This window comes from Mya arenaria, chromosome 17 (genome assembly GCF_026914265.1).
Source record: "Mya arenaria isolate MELC-2E11 chromosome 17, ASM2691426v1".
Classification (NCBI taxonomy): Eukaryota; Metazoa; Mollusca; class Bivalvia; order Myida; family Myidae; genus Mya; species Mya arenaria.
In genome coordinates, this window is record NC_069138.1 from 31629674 (window position 1) to 31650603 (window position 20930).

General features: G+C 34.2%; 1 protein-coding gene across 1 annotated transcript; it reads left to right on the top strand.

Moving 5' to 3' along the window:
• Positions 1-8036: 8036 nt before the first annotated feature.
• LOC128223384 (sodium/potassium/calcium exchanger 1-like) lies at positions 8037-19919 on the top strand. Its single transcript, XM_052932665.1, has 2 exons — positions 8037-8187; positions 19369-19919. The coding sequence occupies exons 1-2, from the start codon at positions 8037-8039 to the stop codon at positions 19917-19919; spliced, it is 702 nt and encodes a 233-aa protein (XP_052788625.1).
• The last annotated feature ends 1011 nt before the right edge of the window (positions 19920-20930 follow it).

Sequence of the window (20930 nt, forward strand, 5' to 3'; positions counted from 1 at the left end):
ACAAATCTGAACAATCATTTTCCAAACATGTTAAAATTTGATATAATTAATGTCGTCGGGCTACTATGTATTGCCTTTAATAAATACAATATATTATATGAATATATAATGTTTAAGATCGGTTAAACACCAAAAATGCTTAAAAAAAGATACTGAATTTAAGAGTAATTATTCAGGAGTGTTGGAATAAGAGTGAGGTTGTGCCCGCAAACTGGTTTAAACCCCATGTATACTTTACTGACCGTTTAAAGGCGGTACCTAACTATCCTTGATAAACACACCTAGTTTTTATATAGTATGTATGCACTGTGTCGTTTGAGGAGTTTTGAACTGTTGTTCCGTGTTTCTTGTTTTTGATTTTTTGTTTTTGTGTTTTTGTGTTTAATGTTTGTGCCATTAAACGGGGTTTATGTTTAAACTTTTGGCGACTGAGCTTATTTCTGTAGCTTTTCATATAAATATTATTATAAACCTAAAAATATTGAGCACAGGTGAAGAGAAATTATACATGATACATACTATATATGATTTTTCATTTTATGAACAAGTTATAACGTTGCAGGTACTTATTTATTGTCTCGAAGGAACGACTAGAAATTCACGTATTTATCAGTAGATTATATAGCAGTTTAGAAATATTCTGACTATGCATGGCATCCTTTTGTTCCACTGTGCCTTTTATGACATGTTTTAGAGCAGTTTAACTTAATATGTTTTGTCGCCTGTTGAATTCTGCTCGGAAGTGTTCAATTAACGTGGCACTTACTTAATTACAACTAGGAAGGATTGTGACACATGTTAGCGAGAAACCCACTCCATTGTTTATCTCACGGCGTCTCCGGTAAAAACTCGATAAATCATTCTTTCGTATGACATTTGTATTATAATTTTCACAAGCCAAAGGCAGGAAGATAGAAGTTAAAGGCCCTGTGATAAATGCTTCTGCATCGATCTGCAGCTGTACTAACTGCTCGTCCTTGTGGTTTCCTGATAACCATGGGTAAGGTAACATTCCTCCAGAGGTTTATAATAATTTTCCTTGCAGATGCATATAATTTCTCATTTACTAAACAAATGTACTCTAACGAACATACAAGGCCGCTTGCTTTGAACCCAAATGAACATTTAACATATTCTAAGGAATGTAAACTTATACTTGTTCGATTAAAGATAGATAGATAGATAGATATCTTTTATTTTGTTCACTGCAATGGAACATCATATATTAACACTATTTAACAGCTCATTTAGGAATGTGTTCATAGATATCTTCAACGACAAAAAAGACATGACCAATAGTCTTAAAATACCGAAAAACTTGGGTTCATCTTTAAGGTGAAATCGAAAAGGTGAGGGTATATCGTTCGGGTATGATCTCAATGGCTAAACTTAAAAAGCAGGGATGCATCGTAAAAATCGAAATGCGATGGTAAAACGTAAGAAATATTCAATTTATACTTGAATTGATTTTTCTTCAATGTCAAATTCTTTAATGTATATTATGTTTTCTATTTCATTTCATTTTATGCCAAACATAAAATATTTATTATCTTAACCTTAAGTAAAGACAAACAAAGGAACACAATATAGGTGTGCCAACAAGCGGGGTATTTTATTTTGTATATTCTGACAATTCAATAAAATTCACACAGGCACTGATTCCCTGAATAGCCATAACATGGTGAATGGCTCAATGTTCCTATACACAGTGATGAATGCTTCTGCATTGTAGTAATGTCCGGAATCAATGCCACTCACAGCCCTCTACACGAATAAACTCCCATTCGTACGTTGGTAACACAAACAATACCAAACTGAAAAATAAATGTGCGTTAATAACACAGAAACAATCATCTATTTGTATATCATTTGTTGTAATCAATAAAACACGCTACTAGTGTACAATGACACGATCCTCTCCGTACCCCACTTGCTTATCGAATGATTTCCCAAATCAGTACATAACCCGATACTTGTAATTTCCTCGAGGAAAATGTAAAACTTATATAAACTACAGTACCCTACAAAATCTACCTCACAACCGAATTTTACATTATCAATTCCGATAATAAATACATTTATGTTTTCTATTTCATTTCATTTTATGTCAAACATAAAATATTTATTATCTTAACCTTAAGTAAAGACAAACAAAGGAACACAATATAGGTGTGCCAACAAGCGGGGTATTTTATCGACAGTAAAAGAACGGGTGCGTAAACAACAGTCAAAAATATATCAATGAATGAAATATACCTAAATTGTATAACAATTCATGTAATCTATAAACCAAGATTAAGAGATACAAATTTCTTAGTGTCATCCGATTCCCTGACATAACGATCTTTTGCATTTTCAGATTTCCATCTGCCATGCCTTTTGAACAATCGTTCAGGGACACCCCCATTAGCAGCCGCCGTAGCACCCCCTGAACGGAAAGATCTATATTCTGCAATGCATAAAATAATCCTCGCACTCAGAGTACGACTTCGCAAGTATCTGATACAAGCGGAACTGTCCAAGGGACTAAACATATTATGTTATACTTCGCACACAGTGTACGAACCTCATTTACATCAGATGTAAATGGTATAAGAAACACACATTTTCAAATAATATCTTTACGTAAATTATTTTAAAATAACTACGAAATACGATGATAAAAACCTTTCCCTGGCTCTACTATGCGACATGGGTTTTACACCCGATAATACACATCTTTTTGATTTTTGACAACACATGATATTTCTAAAAATATATTCTGTGGAACTTTCCTCAATACCAACTGTTATAAGATATTTTTCCAAATATGATACTGGACACAACAATGAGTTTGTTCTAGATATTGTCACCGTTTCACCATGACGTAGTTGATCTGTTTTGCTTTTACTTATGAATATTTTAACACAATCTTCAAGAATGGATAAATCTGATCTTTTTATAGAAACCAGTTCATTAAATCTTAAAAAACCTGAAAAACTTATTAGACACATAGTTACAAAACGAATGTCAACCAATGCCTCTGAACTTCCAAAATGGTGTACAATACATTTCATATCTTCTACAGAAAATGCACATTTTTGAACGACAGGTCTAGAATTTTCTCTTATGAGACCATTTTTAGCAAACGTAACTAAATCGGAAGAACACGGATCTTCAAAACGTGCATCTATATTCTGCAATGCATAAAATAATCCTCGCACTCAGAGTACGACTTCGCAAGTATCTGATACAAGCGGAACTGTCCAAGGGACTAAACATATTATGTTATACTTCGCACACAGTGTACGAACCTCATTTACATCAGATGTAAATGGTATAAGAAACACACATTTTCAAATAATATCTTTACGTAAATTATTTTAAAATAACTACGAAATACGATGATAAAAACCTTTCCCTGGCTCTACTATGCGACATGGGTTTTACACCCGATAATACACATCTTTTTGATTTTTGACAACACATGATATTTCTAAAAATATATTCTGTGGAACTTTCCTCAATACCAACTGTTATAAGATATTTTTCCAAATATGATACTGGACACAACAATGAGTTTGTTCTAGATATTGTCACCGTTTCACCATGACGTAGTTGATCTGTTTTGCTTTTACTTATGAATATTTTAACACAATCTTCAAGAATGGATAAATCTGATCTTTTTATAGAAACCAGTTCATTAAATCTTAAAAAACCTGAAAAACTTATTAGACACATAGTTACAAAACGAATGTCAACCAATGCCTCTGAACTTCCAAAATGGTGTACAATACATTTCATATCTTCTACAGAAAATGCACATTTTTGAACGACAGGTCTAGAATTTTCTCTTATGAGACCATTTTTAGCAAACGTAACTAAATCGGAAGAACACGGATCTTCAAAACGTGCATCTATATTCTGCAATGCATAAAATAATCCTCGCACTCAGAGTACGACTTCGCAAGTATCTGATACAAGCGGAACTGTCCAAGGGACTAAACATATTATGTTATACTTCGCACACAGTGTACGAACCTCATTTACATCAGATGTAAATGGTATAAGAAACACACATTTTCAAATAATATCTTTACGTAAGTTATTTTAAAATAACTACGAAATACGATGATAAAAACCTTATTTTCTCATCTCATTCTCATTTCACCCAAACAGTCACTATCATCATGAAAGTACTTATCATTGTTTAGGACCTCCGATGCCGCTCTCTCGTTTGACAGACGACCCGCCGACCAGCTCGCACTCCCGCCGGAAGTGTCCTTTCCGTCCGCAACCGAAACAGATGGCGTTGGTGTTGGCGTTGGACCTCGCTTGGTAAGGGTGGTAGGGGCAAAAAAGCTGCTGTCTATCCCTAACCATGACCATGGATGTCGCTCGATTGGAGAACGCAGGACTGGAGAAGTAGCCTTGGCCGGAAATCGCTGACGTCACGGTGGCCGTTGGCGGTGGACCAGCGCGGCGAGAAAATGAAACAAAGCTTGTTCTCCCTGGCCACGTGGCATGCCAGCTCCTCCTTCCGGTGTGTCGCTACGACCGGCCTCCGACTCCTTCCTCAAAACACTGCCTTTCCGTCCCCCCAAACATAGCCTAGCAGTGGCTTATTAAATTAAATAGCAATATTAAGTATTTAATTTCTAAATTTCCAATGTCCAAAATAAATAAATAGTGTTCACAATAATAAAACACGCTACTAGTGTACAATGACACGATCCTCTCCGTACCCCACTTGCTTATCGAATGATTTCCCAAATCAGTACATAACCCGATACTTGTAATTTCCTCGAGGAAAATGTAAAACTTATATAAACTACAGTACCCTACAAAATCTACCTCACAACCGAATTTTACATTATCAATTCCGATAATAAATACATATATCTCTAGAAAATTACTTTTAGATATCACTAGGAAAACTCTATCCATCGTCTTTGGTCTTTTATAATTAAGAAACTGTAAACCCTAATAAGGAACATTAAAAAGCGACTACGAGGAAGGGAGTGTTACTGCAATGCTGAGATGCACGTACATTTACCTCTTTGTACTGAACTTTGTTAGGGAAACAAATATATATTAAGAAGATACGTATAAGTGTTCATTTCTTGAAATCAAAAACCATGCTCAATCAATGTCCCACCTACTTTCATGCTAAAAAGCATTATTCGCTCATAGAATTATTGATGCTATATATGTATAGTATGTGTCAAACAATTATGAATATTATTGCTTATGTTATGATCTCAACCAGTGAAAGTAATAGTTCGTCATCTGGTGAATATCACAATAATAATTAATTGCAACAAATCCATCAATGGCTCGTTGTTAATTTATCATAATGTGTTATTATACTAAATCAAAAAATCAAATCGGAACATCGGCCCTGCATGAACACATTTCTTTGCATTTCTAGTCATTGAAAGACTACATATGTTTGTGGGTGTGTACAGCTTATGTGAAAGTGTTTGTGCATCCATTCCCTTCCAAGAGCCTCTTATTTCAGGTTTCGGTGCAAGGTTTTAGATACTATCAACATTTATTTTTATAGAATTGCATTAAAAGTAATTCTTCACCATCTCCGGCTGTTGTTACTCGCACTAATTAATCAAAGGCGGTAACCATATAAGTTAACAATAACGATATTTTTTGTATGTATGTCTATGTGGTGTTGGATAGTGGTGTTGTGTCGCTTTCGTTTGGCGCCAGGCATTTAACTGTGTTCATATAACAAAATTTATGGCTAAATGCATGACTACGTTGATATAGAGCATGTCCCTGTAGTGACCATTTTTTTTAGAAAAACAACAACAACAACAACAACATAATTCAACAATTGAATTGTACGATTGTCTTCGAATGTAATGCACGCCTTTTTATTAAATTAAGTAAACTTATTTTGGTGTGTCAAGTGTTTCTGTAGAGAGTGTATGTTTGTTTTCCATGGGCCAATGTACAACATAAGATGGATACTGCAATAATTAGCTTGGAAAAACAAGATTTTTTATATTTCCGGGAGTCAAATTTTCATTTGACGCGATTGTGAGCCCAGCAACTATCTATCTATTCACTTGTTAGAGTAGAAAATAGTGACATAAAGTATTCAAGATGGAATATTATTCAGTCAGGTGCTATATTGTATTTGCGACTTATAATCATTTCATTATATGAAACCTTGCGTTGGGATACTTAAAATTTAATATATGTTTTAGTTCTAATTGTAATTATGTGTTGTAAAAACGTTTCGCTATACATTACTGGAGGAAATAATTGTATATATGTCACAAGATGTGACAATAGTACTATCATTCACCGACCTTCAAGTTATAACAAGGTTATATATATGCATGTTCAATAATTATATTGATTAAAAGAAACTCGTACAATTTTGTTGTATTTGATGAATAAACCTTCATATCTGAAAATCATTTCAATCTCAGCCGAGAGATACTACAACGAATGTATTTCCAGACAGTTTCATCAGTAGAGTTATTTTTTATTACTCCAAACTGACATTTCAGCCGACTTTAACCGATAACATCAACTAAATCGAAATGTTGCGCAATTAGTATAACACGTTTACAATACTTGAATTGGCAAATTGCATGTGCAGTAAGATTTATTGGTAGATTCTCATTTGTCGCTATCAATCGTTGTAATTCATGTGTCACCACGGTTAAGGGGACTTTACTTTCATGATGGCTATGATGATACGCGAGACTTGTGTGGTCTTGTGTTGTGGGAAAAGTGTACCCTGAGGAAACAAATTACTCTGTTTAAGAGACCACAAACGAAATTCATATGCGACCAGTCAAGAGGAGGCTTGAAATACCTTTCTTTGGAACGATGGTATAAGAGAGTGTCGTCCTTCCTTGTGGAAATACCTTAAGTAAACCCACCTCTCCGGCCTGGAGACCACAATTTAAACTCATATGCGCCCAGGCTAGAAAACACTTGCTTTGACACGATGTGATGTGAAATCGAGATCCTTTGTTGTTGGTGATAAAACCTGAAGGAAACCCATTCCACCGGTGTGGATACCAAAATGCACAGTCACATTCATCAAGTCGAAAAAACAAACCCGATGCATTGCTGAAAAGTGAATATGCTAATCCCTTTGCTATACGGTACAATCAAACAGACATTGGTATTTCCATATGTGTTCTTCCTCAATATTTCTCTTCAAGCATATGATATCTCTTCAATGTAGTTGCAATTTCACTTCTGCAATATAATTTCTTTCTTTTTTCGAATTTACCTTTCCGAACTGTTTGTAAGGGAAAAAAATATACAAAATACTTCAGGAGATTTTCTAGTTTTATTATACTGTCACTTTTGTTCTCGAGTAACGTAATACCTTTTTATGAAAAGAGATCGTAGCTATATTGTCTCAGAATTAATAGCGTAAGGTTGAAATAACTGATTTCCAAGACATTTGTTAAATCAGTTTCTAATAACATAAGACGTTGCTCCGGTGTGTCTTTTGTTGATAATTCAGACCAGAGAGAATCATTTTACAGGAAACGTTCGACCTTTCTTTCTCCTATATCATGACGAGACAAGCCAAGATATGTTATTTCATAAGCAAGAAATCAGAGAAACGTGACATCGGCGTCGGGAGATAATTGTACTTGATATAATAAACGCAGTCTAATTATGATGTGTTTCCATCCGTATCAGATAACAACATCAGAACTTTAAATGAGATACTCATGTTTAGGTTCTCTACTGAGGAAGGAAACAGCCTCGAGGAAAGTGTACAAGATTTGTTTTTTCACATTAGACATGGTGATAGTCTTACGCACGGACAGTGATAGACAACTATATAGTATTAACTGAACAGTGTGGTTGACGCATAATATTGGTATCCGCGTCAATTCTGGATTTATAGTTTCAGTTATAATGTGAAACGGAATCAGCACATTTGCAAACGAAATTCAACTTTAAAAGTGACTTTCTAGTTCGTATACCGATATAACAATTATACAAATGCCAGCTTAACATTCATTCAAGTGGAATTAAAAAAGCACATCATTAGATATATGTCACGATGGATAAGTGTTTTGGTTCGTCAAGAAGTAGTCGGCTACAGCATCGACGCAGTTCAGTTGTTCGCCACCCCGACAAAACGAAATGTGATATCAAGAGTTCAAGTTTTGAATTCCGAGCGAAGACAGTGCGACCTTGGACTTGGTAAGTGTAATGGAAATATGAATGAATAATGTCACTTATCCAGGGTGAAATTGACGTCACTTACTTGTTTGTTTTCATTGATTTTGACCCGTGGTGACCCATGTAAGAACCCCTTTAAGACTCTTGATTCCAACCCTGATTTTGTATTGCTATATTCTTACTATTTGTTCCGCTTTCTTATTCGATAGTTTCGGTGTGTGTATACCGCGTGATAAATTACGTCATAAATACTACGTCGGCCGGAAGACAACTATTTTCTTCAAATGAAGCCTTTAAACAAAGATAACTTAACTATTTATTCATCAAATTAAATGCAGTCTATGCCGCTAACATACCCCCGGCACCGGTCTTTTACTACGATTTAAATTAAGAGTAAAGTTTTTTAAGACACTCCATTAAATCTTTTCACTAAACCGCTGCCTGATGTAGCACTGTCAAAACATTATATTTGACAAAGGTTTGTCGAAGTGTTTGAGGAAATTTAACAACTACTCAAACTCCGGTAATAAAACGAAGGCGGAACACTTTAAGCGACATAGACTGCTCTTTGTTTCTTTTGAAATGGTGGTGAGTAAAAATAAATGATATCTTTGTTTTATGTCACCATTCGAAGCAAAATGATGCCTTCCGAAAGTATTTGTGACGTTATTTATCACGTGGTATACACACACTGAGATTGCATTCGACAAGAGCGCATTATTGTAGATTTGGATGTCACGTCGCTCTAGCCAAATTATCAAGAGACAGTGCTATTTGACAGCCCAGATCAAACTGCAGTGACTTATGCAATTTATTATAAATTATATTGGTTAGATAATTTTAAATGCAATCTTTAACATGTTACAGTCCAATCTAATGATGCACGTTTTGTGTCATTTTCTTAAGAGTTTGTATTCGTACTTTTATGATGTGACTTCAGCAGATTTGAAAACGCTCGTATCGGTCTATCGGACTTCGACAAGTGAATTGTGCGATGTGTTGCTTGTAGACTTTGTGTGTAATAAATTGCAATGCGGTATTCTTGTAATATTTATTTGACGCAATCTATTACAAAACAATTCTGCAGTATGATTAACAAAGACATACAAAGTAGTTCGTAACAAAATAAAAATAAACTTAAGGTTCGTGAATCGTTTTTATTTAAACTTATTATTAGTGTTCTACATTTTTTTCATCCCGATAACGGTCACAGTAAGTCATTTTAATTTCTACTTTGTGGCAATTAAACAAATGAAACTTCACGTCGAAACTGCATTAAAATGCAATATCATCTTACCTGTCACGAGTAGCCCTGCTAAATTTTACATTATTTCCCCGATGAGTTAATTTAAATGTTTTATGGCGATATATCGGAGAGCAGTCTGCCTTTTACTTTGATTGTGGATACTGCTTTCTGCGATCTTCAGCGCAATGCTACCTCCATTTTCTGAGTATGTTCGTCTGGTTGGGCAAAGAAAAGTCATTGCTAATTACAGTTTAATGACATAATGACGTATGTTGGAAAATGCATTAATGCACTGATTCGATATATATACGATATATTATATCGTATCAGTGCAGTTTAATATATGACAAACGCTTGTTGGTGTTTAGTGTTTGTATTTGTGAATGTGATGTAAATATTTTTGTGTCTACAATTTATTGTCGCTTAGCCATTGTCTTGTGCCCCTAAACAGGGGTTATATTACATTATATGACTTTTATTTGGTTGACTGAACTGAACTCAGACATATATGTAGTTATATTGATACTAAAATAAGATCTTTGTCTTCATAACAACATCCAACACAACTAGAATAAAGTGTATGCATATTGGCCTGTACTTGAAGCTTTAAATAACGAAGTCTCTCTAAATGACACCAGTATCATACAGCCATAAGGTATTGTCGTGATACCAAGACGTATCATTACCGTCAATGAATAGTCTGAATCAATATTTATGCAAAAAGCTACAGAAACATGCTCAGTAGCAAAAAGTATTAACATAAACCCGTCTGGTTGGGCAAAGAAAAGTCATTGCTAATTACAGTTTAATGACATAATGACGTATGTTGGAAAATGCATTAATGCACTGATTCGATATATATACGATATATTATATCGTGTCAGTGCAGTTTAATATATGACAAACGCTTGTTGGTGTTTAGTGTTTGTATTTGTGAATGTGATGTAAATATTTTTGTGTCTACAATTTATTGTCGCTTAGCCATTGTCTTGTGCCCCTAAACAGGGGTTATTTTTGAATTTGGGACAACTTTACGTGTCCCTGTATATTTCATTGTATTATTGTTCGTTCTGTTTAGGAATGAGCTGAAACATTATCATGTATTATACTTACAACGTAGTTTTACATCTTACACTATAATTTATAATAAATAAAATTTATTAGTGATTTTCATTATGACTAGAATGCTAATATAAGTTATATCAACTTTTTTGTTATTTTTCGTCCGTCCATATTTCATTATATGACTTTTATTTGGTTGACTGAACTGAACTCAGACATATATGTAGTTATATTGATACTAAAATAAGATCTTTGTCTTCATAACAACATCCAACACAACTAGAATAAAGTGTATGCATATTGGCCTGTACTTGAAGCTTTAAATAACGAAGTCTCTCTAAATGACACCAGTATCATACAGCCATAAGGTATTGTCGTGATACCAAGACGTATCATTACCGTCAATGAATAGTCTGAATCAATATTTATGCAAAAAGCTACAGAAACATGCTCAGTAGCAAAAAGTATTAACATAAACCCGGTTAAGTGGCAATGGGCAAACGCCAAAAACATAGAACACAAAATCACAAAAAAGAAACACAGTAAAGCACAAAACTCTACATATATATATATAATTGGTATATTTATCAAGAATTGTTAGGTACCGCCTTGGAACGGTCAGTAAAATGTAAATTTACTTGGGGTTTAAACCAGTTTATGTGCACAAACCTCACTCTTATCCCAACAATCCTTAATAAAGATCAAACGCAAAAGGTAAATCTTATCAAAGTATGCATTAACTTGAGGAAACTTATCAATAAAACAAATAATAATAAACAAACCGCAAATGCTATTTTAATACAGAGGTTTTATTTTTAGCTTCAGGGAAATTTCTCTTGAAGTTTATTTACCATGTCATTTCAACAGTTTAGTTTTCTTAGACTATTTTATAAGTCTGCATATTTGTTAGCTTACCTAACAGTCCTTCATAAAGACACCTAGTTTTTATATAGTATATGTTCACTGTGTTTTATGTGGAGTATTGTGCTGTTGTTCTTGTTTGTGATGTTTTGTTTGTGTGTTCTATGTCTTTGCGTTAACCCTGTGTCATTAAGCGGGGCTTATGTTTATTTGTTTTTGCTGCCGACCTTGAATCTGTAGTTTTTCAAATAAATCTTCCCTTTCAATACATACACGTTTGGTACACATAATGATAGATGTTTGAAACACATGTATGTTAAAGTTCAATAATTTGACTTTAATAATTATTGAGTAAAGCCTTTTCTTCAAATGAATAAAAAACAAGACGGTGGAGCGTAGGCTTGTACTTCATGGTGTATTAGTTATATGTAGAAATCACTCAAGAGGCAATCTGGTAAAACTCAAACTTCACAGAATGTTAAATAAAAATTACGCCATAGCCAGACGTTCATTATCATGAAATTCCCCCTTCATGCTAGATTTAATATTCGTTGCTGCCAATTACCATGGGAGATAATATATACCATGTGCATCATAAAATCTAACATTTACACCGAATAGTTTATCGAATTTAATATTTCAAAATTAAAATTATTGCAATTTATCAAAGTGATGTTCATTTACCAAATAGTTCAAAGTGACAACCTTTTTTTAAAATCAATACATACACATGTATGACAAACATAAATGTTTAGCGAACAACTTACAAAATAATGCATTTGTGAAAAGTATTGATTACTGAAAACAAGATTGTAGCCGTGTATTTAATACCTGAAAATGCAAAAATATTAAATGATTGGTGAGTGCTAAAAGATTCACTGTGATTTACTATTGTCTCATAAGGTAGAAAAACCGTATTTTCTGCACATTTCTTTCAAATTAAACTAGGTATCCTTCATAAGAACCATTGTCTTTGACATGCATTCATTCCCTTTGGTATATCAAGCCATTTCTATTAATTATGTTACATCTTATTTGGGAGTAAGAGTGTATCTTTAAACTACAAAGTCAGAATCGTATTTATATAATATTATACATTGTATCTTATCGCGTGGGACTTTTTTTAAAATTCAATGAAGAGTTCGTATCGATTAAAGATGTTGACATGTTCATGATTTACACACTAAATTTGAAGTGCACGTACATTTATTCCTCTTGATTACGTCAATATGTATAATTATTTAATGTATAAAATACATTGAATTTGAAGTGCACTTAAATGGATGAATAACACAACCAGGTCATATTTAATATATAACCACCATGGAAATCAAATAATTATGATGATCAAAATGGTTAAGGAAATGAATTACGTTAAACAAAAGCATACTCCAAACCGTTGCTACATGCACTTCAGATCTGTTGTTATCTGCCCTCAATCAATTAAACTAATGTAGAGTTCCGCCAACGAGATATTATCTCACACTTGATGAATGACATTGCTAAATTTAAAAGAAATACATTTCCCCACAGAGTAAATCTAAATGTTTTATTGCGATATATCGTAGTGCAGACTGTCTTGTTTATTGCTTTGATAACTAAATTGTGTGGACACTGCTTTTTACGGTGTTCCATGCAAACATGTTATCTGTTCTGCAATTGATTATGCACATTTGGTTAGGCATAGGAAATATATCGTTGATTGTATTAAACTTTAACTAATTCAATGATGTATGCTTAAAATGAATGCATATCTTTTAAAAAAGTGTCTCCTTTTCTTGATAGGAAGTAATCAATCTCAAAGAAAAGTCTTTTATCTCCTCATTACGAGGAATCACCATCACGCAACGAATAAGATCGAGTTGATTGTTCAAACAAATATACAAAGAAATAGTTCTTGATTGTTGTCCATAAGTCAAAATTGTGATGTTGAAATATTGACGGAATAATATTAGACTAGATATTATATTAGAGTAGGTTGTGTGTGTCTGGATAAGTTTATTCAGACAACCTGTTTAGTTTCACACACACACACACACATATATATATATATATATATATTACAAGAGATACATATTCATATGATATAACTCATTGCTCAGTCTCAGTAATATAATTTTACGGTCACCCGGGAACACTGAATTTGATCTTTGGACCTTAAGAACATTTAAAGCACGCTGACAATTTTGTTCGTATCAAAGCAATCTCAAACGCAGTGATATCCCCTGACAAGATTTATTCCACCATGAGCGAGTACGGCAATATTTCAGCTAATAAACTTCATATAAATATTTTGTTAAAATGTCTTTTCATCGCTCTTTTTGGGATATTTGTTATAAAATTCCAATTATTTAAGGGGTATTGAGGTGGAAATACAAAAAAACTTAGAATTAAAGAAAAAATACATAATTCTATTGTCACGTGATCTGCATGGTGGCAGTGATTTCTGGACTTTAAATAAGGGAAGTAACTATCATGATTACTTTGCGATTATCCTTCAATTTTTTATTATATGTGCATTGAACTAATTATATTATCAGATTAAATACTGGTTAAACCAATTAAGTAAGTAACTTCCAATGCGTGGAGTTTTAGGATCAAAGAGCAACTACTGTAAACATTCTTTGGATTAAGTTTGTGTTTCGAAGGCATCATGTTTCAAAACACATGTACACTAATTATCAAACAATGTAGTTCATTACCTAATATGTGTAGGCTCAGTATGTTCTTTTGTAGCTTTTTTTATTTTATTGTATCCTGCTTTCCGAAGCCAAAAGCGCGACGTGTAACAACTAAACATTTAACTTAAGCGGCGATGCCTTCAATATACAAACATCCGAATGAACATATTCCTTGTACACAGCAGGATCAAAAATCACACGCTTCTTTGCAGCTGCTAATTATGACGATAACACCATTTTATTTGTTTTCGTAGTTCAAGTTATGTAATGAAAACATTTAATCAACCAAAAACATGCACCCTACGCATATCGTTGGGTCGTTCCAAATAAGTAAAAGAAAACATTATTTAACAAAGATACAATACTTGTGTTTGTGTTAGAGGGTAGTAAAAAACGTCCTAATCAACGAGTTTGGACATCAACGGATAGCATTTTTTTGCTTTCCGGAAAAGTCTCTAAAGTCATGTGCACAATGCTGCAAATATTGTAAACACGCGGAAGATATTTATTTTATAATGTCACCAAATTAACCATTAAAACAACACAACACTAGGCCGGATCCATTGTGATCTTCATCGCCATGCTTTGTATTGTTGTTTTACCGCTATACTACTACACTTGTTAAAATCACAACTGCTGGTGTATAAAGTTATGGTTTCTGAGTAAGGGAAACGCAAACCAATAAGGTTGTAGATCCAATAACACTATTCAGTAAGTAAGTACATTTAATCAGACCTTAGACAATGTTATTATGGCTGAAGTTCATGTTTTGTTTTCCCAAATGAACTATATACGAAAGTTCCATAAACGCGAACGTGTAGGTGACTGAATTGTCGAGACCAAAGGTAAGAAATTTAACCATGGACAATGCACTGTCCACCTAAAATACAAATAAAGGGGTCTGCATTATAACGATGAAGTGTTTTAACTATATAAGAAAGTAACACAAACGCACACTTGTAGTTGACTAAATTATCGGGATCCATGTAGGAAATTTAAAAATGGGCAATGCACTGTCCATCTGAAATACAAATTATTTAGTCTGCATTATATCGATGAAAGTGGTACTGTTTCGAGAACAGAACGGTAATATCTGTGAAGTTTTGGTAAAGATGTATGTTAAAAAATACTTTAAACGCTTTATACGATCATTGAATACACAAGAATTTAATACCAGATAGATATGAAGCTTGTGTTGAGCCTTTTTTTGTCAATTCCAACCATACAATTCCTATATTCCGTTCATACCTAGGTCACATTTATATGGACGAGACAGCAGATGATACATTTGCAAGAAAAATAAAATTGCTAGGAAGAAAGGAAATTGTCGAAAACTTGCATTTAATTGATATTGTTGTGTACAACGCATTGAATCTTACTTACTGAGGTATCACATCACTTACGACACATATTTCGCAGTTTTTAGGTATTGTCTAAATTAAGATTTTACTGGGTTTGTCTTAAAACTACGTGAATCCCAGTTTTTTTTTAAAAATTGCATCGGTAACTCAGCTCAAGGAGTGACAAAATGGTTTTTAATCATGTAAAATGATATATTATCGGTCTCATTCTATCTCGCATTGACAAAACCAGGCTTGTTTTGTTCAATGTATTTGCCGATTTTGTGACCATCTGGTGTCTAGAAATTTAGTGACTATATATAAATATGCATTTGCATATATTTGTGCAGATTGCAGACCGACATATCATAATTATGGTTGATGCACAAAATACCCTGTAGGGATTTCAATAAATAACAGTTTATGCATAGTTACTGCTTTATTGTCTGGCTGCATGCAGCTGGCGTCTCTTTGTTCGCACTTCAGGAAATAAACAGCGACAATTGTTCGATATTCGCTAGATGTGTATACAGATTACTGCTGATACAAATCTGAACAATCATTTTCCAAACACGCTAAAATTTGATATAATTAATGTCGCGGGCTACTATGTATTGCCTTTCATAAATACAATATATTATATGAATATATATGGTTTAAGATCGGTTAAACCCCCAAAAATGCTTCATGTTAAAAAACAGATACTGAATTTAGGAGTCATTATTCAGGAGTGTTGGAATAAGAGTGAGGTTGTGCCCGCAAACTGGTTTAACCCCCCAGTATCTTTTACTGACCGTTCAAAGGCGGTACCTAACTATTCTTGATAAGCACACCTAGTTTTTATATATTATATATGCACTGTGTCGTTTGAGGAGTTTTGAACTGTTGTTCCGTGTTTCTTGTCTGTGATTTTTTGTTTTTGTGTTTTATGTTTTTGGCGTTTATCCAGTGCCATTGAACGGGGTTTATGTTTAAACTTTTGGCGACTGAGCTTATTTCTGTAGCTTTTCATATAAATATTATTATAAACCTTAAAAGATTGAGTTCCGCACAAGGTAAGAGAAATTATACATAATACATACTATATATGATTTGTCATTTTATGGACAAGTGCTAACATTGCAGGTACTTATTCAGTGTGTCTAAGGAACGGCTTGAAATTGGCGTTGTTATCAGTAGATTACTTATATAGCAGTTTAGAAATATTCTGACTATGCATGACATCCTTTTTTCCACTGTGCCTTTTAAGACATGTTTTGTCCTAAATTGGTGGAGCAGTTTAACTCAATATGTTTTGTCGCCTGTTGAATTCTGCTCGGAAGTGTTCAATAAACGTGGCACTAACTTAATTACAACTAGGAAGGATTGTGACACATGTTAGCGAGAAACCCACTCCATTGTTTATATCACGGCGTCTCCGGTAAAAACTGGATAAATCATTCTTCCATATGACATTTTTGTTATAATTTTCACTAGCCAAATGCAGGAAGATAGAAGTTAAAGGCCCTGTGATAAATGCAGCTGCATCGATCTGCAACTGTATTTACCGCTCGTCCTTGTGGTTTCCTGATATATAATTAATATTTCATCAAGTAACATTCCTCCACAGTTTTATAATTATTTGCTTTGCACATGCATATACTATCGACCTTTTATCATTTTTGAAAGACATGTACACAAACGAATAGACAAGACCGCTCGCTTCAAAACCAAATGCACATTTAACATACTCTAAGGTATGTAAACTTATACGTGTTCGATTAAAGAACATTATATGATCCGGAAAGGCATTGGCATTTTGTTCTCAGTTACGGAACACAATGTATAAATACTATTTAACAGTTCTAAGAGTACATACGTGGAATTTATTGTCTAGACGTTGAGGAATGAGTTCATAGATATTTTCAACGACACAAACAAGACATGACCTTTGGTATTAAAATTCGTTTATGTAAAGGAGGATAAATATATAAGCTACACACTTATTCGGTAATACCGGAAAAAGACTTGGGTTCTTCTTTAAGGTGTACGCTACATGGTGAAACCGAAAGAGTGCGGGTTCATCGTTAGGGTATGAGCTAAATGCGATGGGAAGAATCCAGGGGTAGAAACAGAAATCATCAGAGAGGTTTGAATTACATAACAAACATTTGCTTTGCATAATGATTATTATAGATAAGGAAAATAAGACTGACACACAAGTTTTCTGTTAAAATTATAACAATGTGCATCGTCAATATATACAGTTTATAGTAATAAGCATTCTTTGCAACACGATTTAGAATCACATTCATTCAATGTATTACACTTCACGTGTGAAATAACTAAACATTAATTGAAAAAGATGGATCTTTTGAGGCATTATGTGTTGCAATGATATCGTTTTATGATTTGGCTACTTTTATTTTTTTTATCTAATTAAAATCTATTTATTTGGGGCTTGTCATTTAAATATATGTGTATGTGTACGAATAAGTCGAAGTAAATTAGAATATGAATAACGGTTAAGTATACATATCACCAAGTTAACAAAATAGGAATACTGGTTAAGTATACTTAGCACGTTCGTAATTTCTTATCAGGAAATGAGTTAAGTATTCTGCGAAGTATAAGTAGCAGTTACATAATTATAATCAGATTTTTTTTGTTACATATCACAGCAAGGATCAAATTATCCTGTTTTACTCCTGTGGCTTTTCTTGTGACAAAAGCATAAAACCATCTTCTCCATGACATTTCTAATTACAATAACGACTTGTCGCAGAAAACAGCTGTCCTCAGATAAACGTATACAGTCTGGAAAAATCAAAACATAATTGTGATAAAAATGATGTAAATTAATTCTTGTTTTAGACTTACAATATATACCACAATAGCTTTGTGTGTTTTGTTCTATTTCAATGGTGCATTTCCTTTGTTTCGGCCTTTTTATTGCCGATGTATTGTGTACTACTTGTTTTGCATTTAATTTCAATGATAATAGTTGTGATTGAAGTAATATGTACTAAAAATGGTGAGGGTTTACCCCGTTTTGGTGAAGACTTCCTATTTGTTATTTTACATATAAGACACTCAACATTATACCGCTTGTTAACTGTTTCAATGTGTCAGAAGTCATATCTCAATAGTTTTCTTTTTCATTTTAAATCATAAGTATGGTGTGGACATTGTCCGGATATTTCTGTTAAATTGTGTGCTAGTTGGAACAAAACGTATTAGTAGACTATTATACGGTATGCATTGTTTTGGACAATTAAGTAACATACTGTTCATTATATTGCTGTTGAGAGAACACTCCTCTTTCTACAATTATGAAAGGAAAACAGAACTGTGCGTACTACGTGTCAGACTAAGAATTTGTTTGGACACCTTGCAACTTTTGCTTAAGATTACATGAAATAGCAATCTGTAAGCAAACATTGAATCCACAAGGGTATTATGAAATGTCTTGCACGTCCTTGTTTAAGGTGTCTACATGTATACTTAACCGTCAACGCTGTGGTAAATAAAGCTTGAACTTTTCGTACTGTGTATAATGTGTTATGGCAATATGTTTGGTTGTAATGTTTGTATACAATTAAATCAGCATGTCTATAGAATATGATAAAATTACACCAGAAAAACCAAATTGCACATTCATATGAATTCTTTAATCTAGAGAATGCTTTGCCAAAAGTATTTTTATTATACAAAATAAGACATGTCTTAAAGATTAATAATTTAACAGAATAAGTTATATAACATTTAACTTTGAAATATATTTTAGTGGAAGGACGCTATGAAACAGACTCTGGGAGATGCATCTTATTGAAAGCAGAACACAGTAAAATACAAGGGAAAGCTAGGGTGTATTTAGGAACACCGAGTATCATTTAGATGGTATCACTTAAGACGACATTGTCGTGATTTTAATTGTCGAGACGCAGAGGAAAAACTCAGGACATTTTTTATACGATGAGAAATACAACAGACAATCGCAGTTGTAAATAATTCAAATATAAATCCTATTAAGAGACACAAGGCAAGGACACAGACAACATTGAACTAGAGGCACGAGGCAATGACGCAGACGACACTGAACAAGATGCCCAAGGCAATGACGCAGTCACAGACGACACTGAACTCGAGGCACAAGGTAAGGGCAAAGACAACATTGAACTAGAGGCACAAGGCAATTGCAGAAACAACACTGAACTAGAGACACAAGGCAATGACGCAGAAGACACGCACCTAGAGGCACAAGGCAATGACGCAATAGACACGCACCTAGAGGCACAAGGCAATGACGCAGAAGACACGCACCTAGAGGCACAAGGCAATTGCACATACAACACTAAGCTAGAGACACAAGGCAATGACGCAGAAGACACGCACCTAGAGGCACAAGGCAAAGACACAGACGACACTGAACGAGAGGCACAAGGCAATGACGCAGGCACAGACGACACTGAACTAGAGGCACAAGGTAAGGGCAAAGACAATACTAAACTAGAGATACTAGGCAAAGGCAGCACAGACGACACGTACCTAGAGGCACAAGGCAATGACGCAGGCGAAACTTAATTGGAGGCACATGGTACGGGCAAAGACGACACTGAACTAGAGGCACAAGGCAGGTGCACAAGAGACACTGAACTAGAGGCACAAGGTACGGGCAAAGACGACATTGATCTAAAGACACAAGGTATGGGCAGCAAATACACGTTCCTAGAGGCACATGACAATGACGCAGACGACACTGAACTAGAGACGCAAGGTAAGGGCAAAGACGACATTGAACTAGTTGCAAAAGGCACGTGCATAGAAGACACTGAACTATAGACACAAACGGACAAATCTCACTTACAAACGTACTATGACGACACATGGACATCACACGCATCAGAAAGCTTTACCGATAAATGATGGGAATTCCGGCTTGGAACGGTCAGTGAAACTCGAGTTCACTAGAACATTAGTCTACTGTGGACTGAAATTTGTTTATAAAGCAATTACCTCACACTTCACCAAAGATTTATCAACATTACACAATAAGAAATATACGTCTCATCAGAGCCAGCAACAGGTTTAAACATGAAGAATATAGTAAATTAAACCAATTAAAGTAATTTTCCGTACTCAACAACCGGATATAGACAACACCTTATGAATCAAACAGGCTCTTACAATGAAATATAAAGGTATTTAAAGACAGCCATCTAAAATAACTCTTCTCTGTCTTCATTTAGCCTAATTATAAAGTATCAGCCACGTAGTAGTAACATTTTATTTTTGTATGGACAAAGTTTCTATTAATAAACATCACGTGACCTGCTGGCATGTTATATTTTCATATACCAATCATGGGCAAGTTCATACTGCCACACACTGACAGTACGGTTGTGACCAGTTGACATGATACTGTCACATTGCACGTGCGTCTAAAAATATATCATTTTGGTTTCCCAAGTTTGAGTTGGAAAGCACTTATCAAAATGAGTTTTAAGCTCTAACCTTTATTATACTAAACATATATTGTTTACACCGGTTACGTCTGCAAATGTGCAAGGGGCTGACAAGATCATATCGACTTTG

Bases quoted from the DNA above. Each gene is read 5' to 3' on its own strand.
- LOC128223384 (XM_052932665.1), top strand. From the start codon at position 8,037: ATGTCACGATGGATAAGTGTTTTGGTTCGTCAAGAAGTAGTCGGCTAC. The intron at 8,188-19,368 runs GTAAGTGTAATG...AATCCTATTAAG, and splicing joins ACAGTGCGACCTTGGACTTG to AGACACAAGGCAAGGACACA.